Below are 18,954 nucleotides of genomic sequence, written 5' to 3' on the forward strand. Positions count from 1 at the left end.
TTCTAGAGATATTAGGAGTTCTCGGTGTAGCCATTGTAGCAGTTAGTTACAGACTGTCTTCTGTTTAACCATAATGTCTTAACAAGCTATTTAAAACCCATTAACACCCCCGCAGACACTCATTATCATAAACAATCTGTAGGATCACACCACGACCCCCCTAGTCATAAAAAAACTCTTTGGTCAGGAAGAAACAAAGAGCCATAAATTAAGCACTCCTAGAGAAACGCAGGCCTGTCAAGGACGAGGCCATAAATTAGCCCTCTAGTTCTACCGCCGTGATTGACATTTTGACAGAACGTACTGGCTACGATGAAAACATGTGAATGGGTGTGTTTAGAGAGAGAGAGAGAGGCGTGTCTGAAAACGCGTATGTGTGGGCGGGGTTTAGCGAGAGTGAGGCGTCTCCGTTTAACTTCATTACTGCTTAACACAGCGACTGGAAGACATCTCTGGAAAATACTTCTCTCCTAGTTTAAACATTACGGAGATTCTTTTAGCCAGCACTTTAACATTTTTACCTCGTAAGGATCTTTGTTTAGAAGCCGTGTAATAGGTGCTATTCTTTTTAAACAGCTCTTTTAACCATTTTTACCTCCTAAAGTTTTTATGTGTTTTTTTTTTTGGAAACCTAGTAATACGGCTTCTTTTTAAACAGCTCTTTTGATCATTTTTTACATCCTAAAGGTTTGTGTTTAGAATGTATGTAATACAAACGATTATTTTAAACAGATTCTTTTTTAAACAGATTCTTTTTTTAAAAAAGACGCTTTAACTCCTAAACTTTTTATTCAAAGGTAAACCGGGATCCCTAAAAAACATAATCAACATTTGTTTTCATTTATTTCACAAAACAAATATTCTACTCATATATGTACACATTCAAACATCATGCTTTTCTAACAATGTGTTTACACAAACGAAATAACGCCACAAAGTAACACAAACACAGCCCCATATTAAAAACATTATTTCTTTTCAGACGTATTTCACCCCACCAAAAACCAAACTCATTAACATAAACACCTTTTGTTGGGAGGGGGGCTATTCCCCCCAACACACACCTCTCCACAACCCCCCCAGACACAAAGGAGCCAGATTGACCAGCTGATAAACTCCACAGGGTTACCCTCCTCACCACCCCTACAGACCTGCCAGTCAGGGAAGCACAGAGGGTCATAAATTATCACACACAACACTTTGATTGACAGTTTGACAGAAAGTGTATGATATAACTACTGACTTAAACTGTTTTATTAGGTATTGACAGATTTCATTAACAGGGAACGATGATAGGTGAAGATTAAGTTGGTATGCGTGTACAAAATAAAACTGTCTATATGTATATTTGTCTGCTATGTATCTGTTAAACACTGCTGTAATAGCGATATAAAGAGAGAGAGAGATACCCATTTACTAATTCATAGAACCCCTTTCCACCTGAGATACCCATTTACTAATAATAGAACCCCTTTCCACCTTTTCAAGTTCGTTATACATTTTTCTTTTCAAGCATCGTGTTCAGACTGTTACGAGGCGCTGACGGAGACAAGCGCGGGCGAGCGGAGAGATGGCGTGTGACTGAACACAGGACGAGAATCGACTCGGGACCGAGCAGGTAAGCTGTATATCAGGGACGTAGGCAAAAGCGTAGTGAGAGACGAGCGTGAAGTCGAGCACCAGGGAAAACACTTATAATGAAACCGGCTTGGTAATCAAACAGAGACGAGGCTGCTGAGCGGTTACTTCGCAAGTAGCTCATGCTAGGGAGGCCCTTATATAACCTTAGGTGTGTACAGGTGTTCATAATCAGAACTCCGGCGAACTCGAGCGCGGGTATGACTGGGAAGTGTAGTCCTCCTCCGCCACGTCCCTGGGCGGCACTACACTTTGTGAGCTGCCCCGCCGATTTCGCCGTGTCGTAACACAGACATTGCAAATCATCAGTCAGAAGGTTAAGGGTTACTTAGATTTTTTGCTTCTTCAGCAACAAAAAAAAAAAGTCTAAACATTAATCTTATTATTAAACTCAGAAACAATATAACTATCTGGTTGTGATCATAATAAAAGGCAACGTGAAAGGTGACTTAATTCCCAATGAGATTTCTCTATGTTCTATATGACCTTTCTACAGTATATGCCATTAAGTCCTAGTTTCCAGCCATCATTACAGCACGGGAGAGGAAATCTCGTTTATCAGATGTGTGATGTACGTCTAGATAATCTGATAACAAACTACACACCTCATTTATGTTGAGAAAATTCAGCTTGATCTTTGCTTGTATTTCCTCAAATGCGAGTACTATGGTTTCACTTTAGAGCACTTTCAGTATCTAGGGTACATCATCCTGATTATGTTACCTGACTAGTTTCAATGTATTGCTCTATACTTGACCGATGAAGCTTGAATTTGATTCTGTATTCAATACAAATATTAACATTAAACTTTGGTTACTGAATATAAACTTTCCAAAGTTTGTGAATGAGGAAAAATGTTATTACAGCTTAAAGATGCTCTGGAACTCCTTCTCAAAGGTCTTGTTCAGCTTGTCTCCCATTTCACCAAATTCATTGCCCTGCAGACACACACACACACACACACACACACACACACACACACACACACATTTGGTTTTTAGATTATCAAGTTTGTAACTGATCTTTTTTTACTTGCCCGCACTTTCATGGTTTATCTGTTTTAAAAGGAGACTTTTACCAAATCATTATGCACCTAGTACAAAAATAACAAAATTAAACTTTTCACAAACAAGAGACATTTTAAAGCTGTGCTAAAAATAATGAATGAGGCTAGTGCTAACCTTTTGTCATAGCTGTAATTTGCTATTAAGGGTTTCTTGACTTTTGTTTTTTGACTTCGTGTCAAATTATGGTAATAAATATTTAAGTATTTAAGATTACACAACAACAAATATACATAATATAGTATTAATCTGCATTTGTGTCTTACTTTGTTCAAAGCTTGGCAGTTTTTAAAGATGAGATTGATGTCACACACAAACTCTCTGACTGTTCTGTACTCATGATCCTGCAGCTTGTTCCTCACTTTGTCCAGCCACATGGGCTCTGAAATCACACTGCCCCATTCCGCATCCTGTATGAATACAAGTATGTTTTGTGTGTGATAAATTCAGGAATAAAAAGCTCCATGGATGCAATAAATAGACACAATATTATTCTACACATCTGCATAATGGGCCTAATATTTTAATATTACTACTACTACTACTAATACTATATACTACACTAATACTTCATTTGTCTTCATAAATAAAGTCTGAGGGGGTCTGTGATTTTGGGAAATTGATTTAGTGTAAATCCTGGAGGGACTGACTATATGCACTATAGCATAAAAGGTTAAATTCATCTTTAATTCATTGCATTCTGTACATTTTCATGTGTTAATATAATAAACACTGTGTTGAGACTAACTAAGCACTTCCTATGTGAAATGAAATGAACAATGACCAAATCATAAAAAATGTGTTGAAATACGAATGAGACATATTAAGAAGAAATTCTTACTGCTCTGGTAGGGTTTCCAGAAAACACGTGCAGTTGGTCTCCCTTGTACATACACAACAGCAAATACTCACAGTGCTGATGAAGGAAAAAACCCCACAAATGATCAGAACCACAGCTCTGTATGTACAGTGGCGCTTGAAAGTTTCTGAACCCTTATGAATACTTTTGCCACTCACAGATATGTAATATTGAATCATTTTTGTCTCATTTGTTTAATTGCGTTCTCTTTGTCTTCTTTTAGGACTTGTGTGAAAATCTGATGATGTTTTAGATCATATTTATGGGCTCACAAACATTCAAGCACTATTGTATGTGTGTGTATATGCAAGTGTGTGAAGGTGAGTCTGTGTACCAGCTTGTTTTCAGAAACAGGACTGTTTAAAATTTCTTTCCTTCTCATTTGCATCTGCAATTTCTGGTTAGCCTTTAACACACAGAATGTGCACTTCCAGTTGTCCCTGCACACACACACACACGCACACGCACACACACGCACGCACACGCACACACACACACACACACACACACACACACACACTGGAATGAGGGTATACCATGATGAGCAAATCAGAAATACAGTAGTTAACATTATGCCATAGGTTATAATGACATCATGATAATTCCTGGCGTGGTGCATTGATTAAAATATCTTCAAAACATTTAACCAGAGTGGCTTACACAGACCTCCACTGTTTACTAGCAGAACGACAGACTTCCACTGTTTACTAGCAGAATGACAGAACTTCACTATTTACTAGTGGAACGACAGACCTCCTCTGTTTACTAGCAGGACGACAGACCTCCTCTGTTAACTAGCGGAACGGCAAACCTCCACTGTTTGCTAGCAGAACAACAGGCCTCCACTGTTTACTATCATAACGACAGACTTCCACTATTTACAAGCGGAATGACAGACCTCCACTGTTTACTAGCAGAACAACAGACCTCCACTGTTTACTAGCAGAACGACAGCCCTCCACTGTTTACTATCAGAACGACAGCCCTCCACTGTTTACTAGCGGAATGACAGCCCTCCACTGTTTACTAGCGGAATGACAGAACTCCACTGTTTAGTAGCAGAATGACGGACCTCCATAGTTTACTAGCAGAAAGACAGACCTCCACTGTTTACTAGCGGAACGACAAACCTCCACTGTTTACTAGTGAAACGACAGCCCTCCACTGTTTACTAGCAGAATGACAGACCTCCACTGTAGATCTCCACTGTTTTCTAGCAGAACGACAGACCTCCACCGTTTACTACCAGAACGACAGACCTCCAGTGTTTACTAGCAGAACAACAGACCTCCACTGTTTATTAGCAGAATTGACAGACCTCCACTGTAGATCTCCACTGTTTACTAGCAGAACAACAGGCCTCCACTGTTTACTAGCAGAACGACAGGCTTACACTGTTTACTAGCAGAACAACAGACCTTCACCGTTTACTAGCAAAATGACAGACCTCCACCGTTTACTATCAGAACGACAGCCCTTCACTGTTTACTAGCAGAATGACAGCCCTCCACTGTTTACTAGCAGAATGACAGACCTCCACTCTTTACTAGCAGAATGACAGACCTCCACTGTTTACTATCAGAATGACAGCCCTTCACTCTTTACTAGCAGAACGACAGACTTCCACTATTTACTTGCAGAACAATAGACCTTCACTGTTTACTAGCAGACTGATGATGAGACCAAGTTTGAGATGTTTGGTCATCATGCACAGCACTATGTTTGGTGAAAATCAAACACAGAATATCACCACAAACGCCTCATGCCAACTGTTAAGCATGGTGGTGGAGGGGTGATGATTTGGGCTTGTTTTGCAGCTACAGGACATGGAAGCTTGAGGCCATTGAGACAATAATGAACTAGAATGAGAATATTCTTGAGACAAATATGAGGCCATTTGTCCAGCAGTTTAAGCTGGGCTGAAATTGGGTCATGCAACAGGACAATGATCCCAAGCACTCCAGCAAACCGACATCTGAATGGTTAAAGAAGAAACAAAAAAGGTGTTGGAATTGAAAATGGACCTCAACAATGCCGGCTCAAATTTAGCCTATTACCCAAAAACACTTAAAATTCAACATAGAAGCCAATACTCACATCTACCTCTGAGCCCAGTTGGAGATAGAAAAAAAGACACCAGCCGTGAGTGAGAAGAAGCAAGGGTCCAGCTTTATTGGTTCCGTTCCACCACACGAGATCCACACCGATGAGAATTCTCAGAAGTGATCTGATACCCTGAGCTTAAGCTCCAGTATTTATACTGTATTTACACAGTAAATAACCAATATGTTTCAAGAAGACTATGATATCAATACCAATAGGGTTAAAAAAGAGCTCATCTACATTACTATTATGTTCTAAAAAAAAGCTATTCAACTTCCTCTTATGTTCTAAAAAAGGGCTATTCAACTTTCCATTAGTTAAAGAAACAGGGCTTTTCAACTTACATATAGAATCAAAACCAGGGGTTTTCAAATTACCATTAGCTTCAAAAGTGGAGAGACAAAACAATTTAGAGTGACCTTGGTCTCACTATCATCTCGTGGGGGGGGGGGGGGGGGGTTCAGCTTGACTCAGCTAGACTCAGCTACCCTTATAAATAGCTCCTCATGGTTTTCTCTTAAAATTACGGCCTTCCTTGCGAGACAAGAATCTTCACCATCTGAATTATGAGTAAGTTACATTGTTCTGTATTTCTAGTTTATAATTTACTTTCATATTTGCTCCATATCTCTATTCTATATGTAGTTATACTGCTTGAAAAACGGTTTACTGTACTTCCTACTTCATAAAATCATTATATTACCCTTCTACTGTCCTACATATCCTATTATTCTGTTTTTTATAGTGTATATATATTATTATTATTATAAGATATTACCCTTATATTATCTTAATATTCCTTTTTATTATTCTTATAAAGTTATAGTAGTATGTGTGTGTGAGAGAGAGAGAGAGAGAGAGAGAGAGAGTGTGTGTGTGTGTGTGTTATGTCTACATGCCTGCCCTTGACTGTACGAGAGTGTGTGTGTGTGTTTGTGTTAGCAGTCCTCAGCTCGTATACTTCTTTTTGACTTTTTGACTAATAAACTATCGTGTGTTACTCTTAAAGATCTAAGATCTTTAAAGTGTGCATCCAATTCGTCAATATCCACCTCACACCGCTTCTGTGTGTCTTAGTGCCCGTTTTTTCTTCTTCTCCCCTTTACTGGATACTAGGTCTCCCTCATGTTTATTTTATGACATTTTTATCCACAACAACCCCACTGAGATGCTGTGGTGGGATCTTAAGAGAGCTGTGCATAAACAAATGCCCTCAAACATCAATGAACTAGAGAGTGGGCCAAAATTTTCTCTAAAAAGGATGTCAGAGACTGATAAACTCTGACAGAAAACTTTACCTCAAATTATTGTTGCCAAAATGGGTCTACATGTTACTGAATTATAGGATGTACTTACTTTTCCCCACCTGCTTTCTGAATGTTGGTTTATTTTTTGGGGGAAAAATGACTACATATTGAAATATGTTATGGTTTTTTTTGTTGTTATTGTTGTCACCTGAGCTTATTTGTTTGGTTATAGAAGTTGGCGAGGACCACACAATTGCTATTTAGGTCCCGATAAGTTAAAAAACAGAACTGAGGGATGGTGTACTTTGTTTTTCCCATAATAGTATATTATTTAATGTTTTTCTCTTTGAATGGCGTTCCAAAGGGGTCAGTTCTGGGTCCACTCCTCTTTTCTATCTACACTACATCTCTAGGGCAGGTGATTGAGTCTCATGGCTTCTCATATCATTGCTATGCTGATGACACCCAGCTCTATTTGTCCTTCCAGCCTGATGATCCATCCGTCTCTGCATGCATCTCTGCTTGCCTGTTGGACATCTCGGTCTGGATGAGGGAACACCATCTTAAGCTTAACCCAGCAAAATCTGAGCTTCTCGTCATCCCAGCCTGTCCCTCAATCAACCACAACCTCACTGTACAGCTCAGCTCACTCACACTCATGCCATCCAGGACGGCCAGGAACCTTGGGGTGATTCTTGATATCTCTAGATATCTCTTGTTATCTCTAAACTGGACTACTGCAACTCACTGCTTTCAGGCCTCCCAGCCAGCTCCATTAAACCCCTTCAGATGATTCAGAATGCTGCAGCGTGCCTCGTCTTCAACCAGCCCAAGAGAACCCATGTCACACCCCTTTTCATCTCCCTCCACTGGCTTCCTGTAGCCGCCCGCATCAAATTCAAGGCCTTGATGCTCACCTACAAGACCTTGTCTGGAACAGCACCCTCCTACCTCAACTCTCTCCTGAAGGCCTACGTTCCCTCTCGCAATCTGCGATCGATTAGCGACCGACGTTTAGTAGTTCCCACTCAGCGTGGCGCAGGTTCCCTTTCCAGAACCTTTACGCTAACTGTTCCTCAGTGGTGGAATGCACTTCCAATCTCAATCCGGACCACAGAATCTCTCACCATCTTCATAAAACAGCTACCTCTTCTGTGAACACCTAACCAACTCATAAAATTAAAAAAAATAAATAAAAAAGAAAACAACAAAAAAAAACAACAATTTACACTTGCACCTCTACTCTGTGCACTTCGCTTCTCCTGGAACTCAATTAATGGATCTTGTATGGTAGCACTACGTGTATTGTTCTCTGCTTGATATATCGCTTTGCTTGTATTTTCTCATTTGTAAGTCGCTTTGGATAAAAGCGTCTGCTAAGTGAATAAATGTAAATGTAATGTAAATGTAATGAATGTGATAGGTGCTGTGCTAAAATGAAAAAATAAATAAATAAATAAAATTACCCCTGTTCATGGTCAGTAGTAAAACAATATTTTCTTTACCTATTTTTATGTGTAATTTTTAGGAACCAAATAAATGTAAAATCCCAAGCAGGAACTGCTAAACCCATTCAGAATGATCCGACAAAGCATAGAAAACTTGTGTATTAGCATGGTTTAGTTGATGCACCGTCATTGGTTGAAAGCTTCTCTATTACTGCATTACCAAATTCTAGAGTTGAAATGAAAATGTTGTGCCCTGTTTCTCTCTCTCTTTCTGGTTTTTCCTGTTACTCACCTAGATGTTTCATCCTGTGGTATTGGTAAGTGGCAGTAATGGTGAAAAGCTCGTGGACATTCTTTACAGTGCACCAGAACTCCTTCTTCATTACAAATGAAGCATGCATCATCGTTAGCCTGATCCAGCTGGTTCAGAAAATAAGAACATTGAGGCATTATATGATTATATGTAGTTTTTACTCACCTTTTAAAATATATCCAATTATTATAATAACAAAAAAAATTATGATGGCTAAACTAATCCAATCCAACTCAAACAGTAACAGATGCTCAACACCTTTGGTCTCCTACCATACAAGGCTCAATCCCAAGCTCAAAGATAGGTCAATAACATTATATTGACTTTATGTTCTCATAAACTACATGGCCATCACACACACACGTGTTTATTGAACATCCCATTCTGGGAAGGCTTTCCACTAGATTTTGGGGTGTGGCTGTGGGGATTTGTGTTAATTCAGCTACAAGAGCGTTAGTGAGGATGAGGTCAGGTGCTAATGTTGGGATGTGGAGGAGGCTCCAGTTCCAGTTCATCCCAAAGGTGTTCAGTGGGGTTGAGGTCAGGGATCTGTGCAGGACACTCACGATCTTCCACCTTCTTCTAACCTCAACACTTAACACACCATGTCTTCATGGAGCTCGCTTTGTGTACAGGTCCATACTCATGCTGGAACAGTGTTTGGGTCTCTTAGTTCCAGTGAAGGGAAACTGTAACGCTACAGCACACAGAGACTTTCTCTACAATTGTGTGCGTCAAACTTTGTAGCAACAGTTTGGGGAAAACCACATATGGGTGTGATGGTCGGGTGTCCACATACTTTTGGCCATATAGTTTATGTAACACACATAAAATCACTGTTATGTAGTCATGGTATAAGTAACATGACACCCATTAAATCAAAGAACGTATCAGACTTTGCATCACGTTCCATTAATTTCTAACCTTAGTCTAATCTTCGTCTAATGTCCATGTTTAGAGTGTTGGAGGTTGTAGCCTTACTGGCTCTTTGTTTTTAGTGTTTGAGCAATCCCATTCACTGACTTCCAACAGAATAAAAAGAACTTTTGAACACTGTGAAGGGAGCATGGTGCAGAGCGAGGTGTAATAAGTGCATTAGGTAGGAGTGTTTTAACTCGGATGGAATGTAGCAATGGGGTGGTGTTGGAGAACTGAAAAACAAATCCTGAAGCTGCATTCTGGACCCGTTGCAAAAGGTCAGATGTTTTAATGGCATCATGTATTTAAAAAGTTGTTGAAGAAGCCAGGCTTGCAAGACTTTTTTTTTCAAATTATTGTATAGATTTTTATAGATTATTTGTATCAGGATGTTGGGTCAAGGGTTTCAGACTCACTGGATTATTAGGACATGGCGTTCTCCTGGACTGAGGGTTGGAACCAGTGGACTCCACTATGAAATGAGAAAGATAACAACAAATCATAATACAGCAGAACAACCCTAGGTTTGCAATTCAGCATGAGCAGAAATACAGATATTAATTACATTTGTGTCCAGCCACTAACTAAGCCTGTGATGATGAGACCAATCGTTATAAAATAAACAAATAACACTCACATTTTTTTTGTAAACACATTAAACTGTACTTGTCTATTACACTTGAACTTTATGCATCATGTCTTCTTTCTACCCTGCTTTCTAAACTGCCTACTTCTTTTTCTCCCAAAATAATTAATATTAGAAATCTTTTATCTTATTCATTTAACTTAAGCTTTTAGAGAAAATGATAAATATTCAAAGAGAAGTCACACCAGTTCCCTTTTAAAGGGAACTTCGACGTTGCATTTAGCATAACAGTATGGGAACGCCTTGCGCGCGTGACCGGTATCTGAAGCTTGTGTAAAATCATGCCTCTACTTATAGGCCTGCCATGATCAGGTGAAGTGGCAATTAAGCGTGTCGCATGATATATATATGGCACCTGTGAACCACGTCGCCAGCCTTGTTATCTTCAGCGAGACTGCATGTCTGTTGTTTGTGTGACAAAAACGCTTCAGTTCTACTCGATATTTTCTCAAAATCTCTTAACTTTTCTATCCTTTTTAGAGGAAAAGACAGGTAAGTAATGAGCGAGAAAGAATTCAAGAAGTGTGTTACGGCTTGCTCCTGTTTCATCACGGGAATAGTGCACACTTTCTGGGTGAAGTGTTAGCGGTGTAGTATGTGATTGCAGCCAGCCGTCTCAGGTTCGGGGGATCTCAGAGGAGCCGGAGACGAGCGCGGCTCTATCTCTTGCTCTGTCTTCCGGGTTCTGCTCTCCGCTGGATTTTGGGGCTTGTGTCATGACTCCTTCTTCCGCTATGGAAAGCCAAAAGGTAATAATTCCTCTCTGACTCCAAGGAGTTAGAAGGATGTGTTAAAAACTGAGAGCAGCATATAAAGAGCTGCTTGAAGTGATTACCCAGTGAAAGTAAATCCCTCACACTGCAGAAACGCCCCTGTCTTCCAGAAGTGCATGACAAAATCTCAGGCTTCTGGGGGAAAACCACACATAAGCCATATTCATAACCCCACAATGTTGGATTATTTGGCCACTGTGGGAATGAACAGCATGGCTATTTAGCTATGCTCAAGGTGGAGGAGGCGCTTGCGAGACATATGGCGGCATTCAAAAAAAAAAAGCCAGTTCCTTCAATGTTGTCTCAAGCTCACCCAGGAGTCCACAAGTGGAGCCTGGGCCAGCACTAGTGTGAGGGAGACCCAGAAGGCGAGTATGGCAGCCTGCCGACCCCCGCAGACAGCCAGGCGGCCACAGTCTAGGTCTGCTACTAGGCCTGATCTGAGAATGGTCATAAAGGCCAAGCAGGCAAAGAAGAGCGGTCCTGAGGGGCCATGGAGGGATGTATCTGGGGACATGAGGTTGTTAGGGCAGGTAGCCTCCAGTGTTACTGTAGGGTCTCCCCTAGCCAAGGCGGTCCCCAAGTTTTCAGTGTTCTCTGGTCAGCAAGCTGTCACAGGGCAATGAAAATCTGATGTTTTCCCTCCAATAGAATGTGGAATAGTTAACGTCACTGAAAGACCATCGGGCAGCGTGCAAACTACTGCCAAATGTGTCTCCATGGGTTCTGTCTACCGTAGATGGTTACCGGGTCCAGTTTATAGCTCGACCTCCCCCTGTTCACAGGTCTGCTCACCACAGCAGTCAGCACAAACCAGAGCCCGATGTTAACGCAGGAAGTAAGTTCCCTTTTGGACAATGGGGTCATAGAACATGTATCCCGTTCCTGAAGGGAGGGAGGTTTACAGCCATTATTTCCTGTTCCGCAAAAAAGTGGGAGTATGCAGCCAATTTTAGATCCAGACATACAGGTTCAGAGGCTGACGTTCAAACTTATCGTGCCACAGATTCAGTTCAAGAACTGGTTTGTGGCAATAGATCTAAAAGGTGCATATTTCTACATAGGAATATCGCTAGCTTTATCCCCTCGCACCTTCACAAAGTGCATGGATGTCACTCTGGCTCCACTGGGACTCCAGGCCATTTGTGTACCAAACTACCTGGACGACTGGTTAATTCTAGCACGATCCAGGGAGCTGGCGGTTCAACATCGAGATGTTGTCGCCCACATGAAGAGCTTGGGGCTCAGGTTGAATCTCAGAAAAGTATGCTTTCCCCGGTGCAGTGGACAACTTTTCTAGGGGTTATAGGATTCTACTACGATGAGGGCGTTTCCATCCCTAACATGCATAGTGTCAATCCTATCAACACTGAGCAAGATAAAGCTGGATCTTGGGAGACTTTTGGGGTGGAGTCCACACATGTGGCTGAGGTCAAATCTGTATGCTGCTCCCCCCATCGCTCTGCTCTCACAAGCTCTAGCGAGAGTTCGCCAAGACAGTCTGCTAGTAGCACCTTTTGGCTCTGCAAGATGGCACTCCTTGGGAGATTCCCATCCGCAGGGATCCACTGTAGACCCAGTAAACTGCACAATAGCTACAGTCCTGGAGCTCCTACAAGAACATTTCTCAGCAGGGTGGGCTCCTTCTAAAATCAGGGTTATGTGGCCGCCATTTTGGCCAGCCACGTCCCTGTTGAGGGAGCCTCTGTGGGGCAACATCCTCTAACTTCGAGGTTCATGTGTGGTGTCAGACGGCTGAGGCCCATCTGCAGGCCGCGCATACCTTCCTGGGACCTTCTTGGTCCTGGAAGGTCTGTCAGGTGCCCCATTTGAGCCCTTAGGGTGGATCTACTGTCTCAAGCCAGAGGGCTGATTTATCACCCTCGGCCAGAACTATGGAAACTGTGGGTCTGGCCCCTGAGGGGCACCAGCTCATAGATTCTGGTCTCACAACTGAGATTGTAGAAACCATGTTATATGCTAGAGCACCATCCTCAAGGAAATTGTATGCACTCAAGTGGCAGCTTTTTGTCTTGTGGTGTGAGGAACGTCAGCTAGACCCAGTGAACTGCGCAATAGCTACAGTCCTGGAGTTCTTACAAGAACGTTTCTCAGCGGGCTGGGCTCCTTCTATAATCAGGGTTACTTGGCCGCCTTTTCGGCCAGCCATGCCCCTGTTGTTGGAGCCTCTGTGGGGCAACATCCTCTAACTTCGAGGTTCATGCATGGTGTCAGATGGCTGAGGCCCATCTGCAGGCCATGCATACCTTCCTGGGACCTTGCTGTGGTCTTGGAAGGTCTGTCAGGGGCCCCATTTGGGCCCTTAGAGTCAGCCTCTGAGAAGCTTCTGTTTCTAAATGTAGCTCTTTTACTGGCCCTGACATCTCTCAAGCGAGTGGGAGGTCTACAAGCTCTTTCTGTTGCCCCTTCCTGCCTTGACTTTACCCCTGGATTAGCCAAGGACTTCCTGTATCCTAGGCCGGATTATATTCCTAAAGTGTCTACATCAGCTGCCCACCCTGTAGTGTTGCAGGCTTTCTTCCCTCCTCTGTTCCTAACAACGGAACAAGAGAGGATGCACCTGCTGTGTCCAGTAAAGGCTCTCTGTACTTACGTCCACCACTCCGGCCACTGGCGTAAGTCGGAGCAGCTACTCGTCTGCTTTGGCAGCAACAGGAAAGGTGATGCTGTGTCAAAGCAGCGTATCTCTAATTGGATAGTGGAAGCAATCTCTAGGGCTTACGACACATGGTCTCGCCACGCCTCTGGGCATAAGAGCTCATTCCACTAAGGCGGTCACCTCCTCGAAGGCTTTGTCCAAAGGGGTATCCTTGAAGGATGTGTGTGCGGCTGTAGGGTGGTCTACGCCACACACATTCACTCGTTATTACAGCCTGGATATTCATTCCACCCCGGGCTCGAGTGTCTTGCAGTGACCCTCGGGCTTGGGTATTTTTGAACAGGCCGTACCCTCGGATTGACGGAGTGGGTATTCCCGTTCCCATACTGTTATGCTAAATGCAATGTCGAAGTTCCCTTTGAAAGGGAATGTCGGGGTTACGCATGTAACCCTGTTCCCTGAGAAGGTATATATATGGCACCTGTGAACCACGCCGCCAGCCTCTATTATCTGAAGCGAAGACGCAATTCACAGGCCTGCCCTGGTATGACAGTGCTATGCAATGTCTCCATCCCTTCTCAGGGAACAGGGTTACATGCGTAACCCTGACGTTTTTGGGGAGTTAGTACTCGGGTGAATTATCAGTCCATACAGGATTTCGCAGAATATTTTTGTGATTGTTACGGCCAATAATGCTTGATTTTGCTTCTGCATTATAAAAAATTTGTGATGCAATTTGCAGACTTTGTTGTGCATTTTTACAGAAAACTACTTGAATTGGCGAAATTGCACTTGCACGAAATTGTTTTACGCTGTCTTTCACAGTGATGTTTGATGGTAAATGAGACCTTTTAACTTTTAGTATTCATGTTCGCACACGTGAATCAAAGGTGGCTTTGGCTGAATGAGCGTTGTGATGACGTCATATAATATATCTTGGCCCCATCTGTGGAAAATCTGCAGAAAATCTGCGGTAATTTTGAAAAATTGCAAACTCCTGGAGGGACTGAATAATGCCAGTTAAACATTACAATCTCTACTGGTTTTCAGAATGTACAGTATCAGCATTGCCTGTACAGATTCAGTATAGTATACACACACTCACCATGCACTTTATTAGGAACAGCACTTTTTTAGTGTTGTAATTATCACATATAAATACACAAACTATACGCACAATTTTCAGCAGATGAAAAACTGAATCATTTTAATAACAGTCTTTGTTATGTTGCTTTGACAATCCACACAGACTGATGTTACAAGAGATAAAATAATTACAGGACTATTAGTCTAAAGCCTAGTTCACTCTACACGATTTTAAGGCCGATTTGCAAGCTGCCGAGCAATTGGCACTTGCCGATCGGCAGTCAATCATTATGTGTGAACTACTCAACGAAGCATCAGAGACTCGCCGACGCCTCGCCGAGGCATCACTAACACCAGAGAGATATTTGACTTGCAAAAAATCTGGAGCTTTCGGACAACTCCACATCCTGTAGTGTAAAAAGTGTCATTGCTTGCAGTGTTTGCAGCGACGAGCTACAGCCAATGAGAGAGCAAGGCATGGGGTGAGGTCTCCATGAGGAAGGGAAACCTGCAAAACCTGATGAACAGAATTGTTATTACAAAACATTGTTTACTCACCTCCAACTCTCTCTGTAGCACACCTGCTGCCTGCTTCTGCTAATCCATTCTTTCACCCACTTTCTTTGTGTTTTCCTTTTTGGGGTTTCTTCAGCACAAACAGCTTGCACTGCTTGTTTCTATCCTATGTACATCTTCAAATAAACAACTCTGACAACTCTCAAGAGTCATTGTCAGATCGTGTAGTGTGTGACCCCCTGTCACCGAGCAATCGTGTAGTGTGAACACCACAATAACTTTATGACTTCCGATTACAAGACAGCAAGCCGTGTCTGAACAGCACACGATCTGCCCACATTGAGAGTCGTGTGGTGTGAACTAGTCTTTAGGAGGTGTACTTATTAAACATGCATTTCAGTGCTACTAAAGCAGTAATGAGACTCTATCCTACAGAAAAGTGTTGTGGTGGATTAAAATTCTTAAGAATTTATTTTATTGTTTTACATTATTGTTATTTTGTATGAATGTTTCTAGATCCTATTTTGTTTCTCTCTGTCTGCCACTCCCTTCAAAAGAGGTGATGAAAGCAGATATTTGGATGTGCGATACAGAGAAGCACTCTGTATCAGAACAAAATTAAACTCATTTGAACTCATAGCTGTTACCGTAAAATTTCCTAATGGGTAAAGATGACCATGATCTCACAATTTCTAGATGGATTTATTTCTAATTCAATTTCTAATATTTATTATTATTGAATTTACCAATCCTCTTTATTCAAATCATGCTTTAGGTTTGACTAATACTTAAATTATTATTAAATCGCAATATAATGAAAAATAAAACTTAAACCCACAAATTTGTAAACAAAAGCTTATTCAGCCCAGTGTCTATCCCTATCACTTCGCCATAGACTCACCTAATGTAGGCTCCATGGCAGGTCTCTTCTGGCTGGAGCTGGACACAGAAGAAGGGCTTTCTTCCTCCTCTGTTTCATCAGTGCCTTTCTTTCTCTTTGTTCCAGGCCTCTCTTGCTCTGTTTCCTTTTCCTCACTTCCAATCGGTTTCTCTAAATTTTGCAGGAATTCATGAGACCTGAAAGATCCTTGAACGAAAGACACAAAGACTTCAAGAAAACAATAAAGTAAAAAGACACTTGCTTAACCACAAGAGTCATCCGAAATCCTATCTTTTAACAGTTAATAAAGAAAGGGGAAATAAAACAAATGGAGTGACTGACCATCCAGAAAGCTGGTTTGGAGCGTGCGCAGAGCAGGATATCTCTGCACAATGTGATCCTGAAACACAGATCTCCAAAACATCTTCACACTCTCCCCTCCCTGCTTCTCCAGCCAATCCAAAATCTGATACACAACACCCTGTCTCCTCTCCTTATTTCTCATTTTTATTGCCATCTGTAGAGAGAGAGAGAGAGAGAGAGAATCTTCTAGTCCTTCTGCATATATTTTATGTACACTTAAACATAAATGTTGTATACAACAAAACAAACAATTGATTAGATTTCTGCGTCACACCCCGCCGATACCGGATGTCATACTTTCTTTCGCCACAAACTTTTACAATTGCCGTAAATCATAAATTCGCAAGTTTCCAGTTTGTGCGCGTAAATTATTATTATTAAAATCACTACATTTACAGCATTTGGCAGACACCTATATCCAGAGCAACTTACATTTATTTCATTTATACATCTGACCAATTGAGGGTTAAGGGCCTTGCTCAAAGGCCCAACAGCAGTGGCTTGGTGGTTATGGGGTTGAACTCATGACCTTCCAATCAACAGCCCAATGTCTTAACCACATAGCTACCACTGTTAACAAACACTGATCGAACACCGAACAAGCACTGGGCAGTAAAATACGTTTATACCCTAGAGGTGTGATTAAACAAGCCAATCCATTTCCTTATTTCAAGTGTAAAGAAAAAAGCTCTTCAAATGCCATAATGTTATTTTTCTTGCTGTCTTGCCTGGTAACGTTCATCAGGTACCAGATTGCGGTCTCGGAGCTGGTTGAGGAAGGTGAGCGGTTCATCTATGCAAGAAATCTGTGCCTTGTTCAAGCGGAAAAACTTAATCAGCACCTCCAGCGGTGTTAAATCCAACTGAATAGATATTCGGTCGCTGCACATCTTTCTACTCTATACAACAAAAGGACATTTTTTTCAGAGTTATTAAATGTACAATAAAGCACATAATATTCAACAGAAAAGGCCAGTTGTTCTAATTACTTACTTTTTATGCAGGTAAAACACTTCTCCAGTATCCTGAACGGGGTGTTGACTGTTGTCCAAAAAACCTGAAAGAGTTGTGCAACCTGAAAGAGTCTCTGTAACATATCTCTCTCTGTGAGAGAGTTACGCCCCTTGTTCATGGCTGACACACCTTGTCTATCTATGTGTCGCCTGAATGCAAAATGAAACGAATGCAAAATAAAACGAATAACAAAACATTTCACTTCATAGCATGGTATTGATCTTTAATTGCTTGTATAAATTTTGCCAGTAGTGAATATAATAGCACTCAAATGGAGTAGACTAAAGCAACATAGAATAAAATAGAGATATGATAGGCTTGGGCTGGAGCAGAATATAATGGAATAGAATACAACAGTAATGATCAGTGATTACTCAATTTATAGTGGTGGTCTGTGATTAACTATGATTAGTGATAGGTCATTTTACATCATTGGTCAGTGATTAGTACATTTACAGAGGTGATTAGTGATTGGCCCTTTGGACTGGGTGGAGAAGCAGGGAGAGCAGTGTATAAAGCCGTTTTGGAGGTGTGGGTCTCAGGATCACATCCTTCAGAAATATCCTTTTCTGCGCTCACTCCAGACCATCTTAGGTCAGTCACTCCAGTTTTATTTCCCCTGTGTGTTCATTATTAAATTATATGAATTCATATGACTGTTATGGTTAAACTGGGCTTTTTGAGTACTTTTTAAATGTACTTTATGTATTGAAATAAGTTTTAATTTCAAGAGTTTGAAATAAGTTTTTTGCTTTATTCTGAATCATATCCTGAAGTACACAGTGTCTCTGGTTTAAGGATCTCTCAGTATTAATGAAAAGTTACCCTATGTAAAGAAACTGACAGGAAATAAGGAAAAGAAGGCAGAGCAAAAAAAGCATGGAGCAAAGAGAAAGAAAGTGTTGATGAAACAGAAGGGGAGAATGCAGGCCCTTGTTCTGTGTCCAGCTCCAGCCAGAAGAAGCCCAAGTCCCATAAGTTCAATTCAATTTTATTTGTATAGTGCTTTTTACATTTTGACATTGTCTCAAATCAGCTTTACAGAAACATATAAACACAGGATACTGATTTTAAGTGTATGAATTTATCCCTATTGAGCTGACGGTGGTGAGGAAAAACTCCCTAAGATGATATGAGGAAGAAACCTTGAGAGGAACCAGACTCAGAAAGGAACCCATCCTCATCTGGGTCACAATGGATAGTGTGAAAGTAAAAGAAAGTTCATTATGGTTTTATATGAAGTCTTTGTTGAACTAGTCCACTGTTCACTAAAGGAGACCTGAGTGCAAAACTGCATGTGGTAATTGCAGTCCCAAGGCCATCGCAGCAACCGTAGTCCCACCAACCACAGTGGGAATGTCCATGTGGAATTGAGGTCCAAAACTATTTCATGGTACTTCAAGTGGTATCATCCTCAGTAATATCCAGGCTGTAGATGCAGTTGATGAGAGCTCCATCCAGACGTA

General features: G+C 41.4%; 1 protein-coding gene across 2 annotated transcripts; it reads right to left on the bottom strand.

Annotated features, from left to right (window-relative positions):
* Positions 1–765: 765 nt before the first annotated feature.
* LOC128615540 (autoimmune regulator-like) lies at positions 766–17,540 on the bottom strand. Of its 2 annotated transcripts, XM_053637718.1 has the most exons (10): positions 17,468–17,540; positions 17,203–17,373; positions 16,454–16,628; positions 16,133–16,318; positions 10,007–10,062; positions 8,652–8,779; positions 3,896–4,001; positions 3,544–3,618; positions 2,969–3,112; positions 766–2,576 (listed from the first exon to the last, which is right to left on the bottom strand). In XM_053637718.1, exons 2-10 carry the CDS (start codon positions 17,362–17,364, stop codon positions 2,499–2,501), a joined length of 1,110 nt encoding a protein of 369 aa, XP_053493693.1. In that variant the 5' UTR covers positions 17,365–17,373; positions 17,468–17,540; the 3' UTR covers positions 766–2,498. The 2 variants fall into 2 exon arrangements, with proteins under 2 accessions (XP_053493693.1, XP_053493694.1); XM_053637719.1 differs by lacking the exon at positions 17,203–17,373 and having other exon boundaries at positions 17,468–17,523.
* Positions 17,541–18,954: the final 1,414 nt, after the last annotated feature.

Source organism: Ictalurus furcatus, chromosome 12 (assembly GCF_023375685.1).
Source record: "Ictalurus furcatus strain D&B chromosome 12, Billie_1.0, whole genome shotgun sequence".
NCBI lineage: Eukaryota > Metazoa > Chordata > Actinopteri > Siluriformes > Ictaluridae > Ictalurus > Ictalurus furcatus.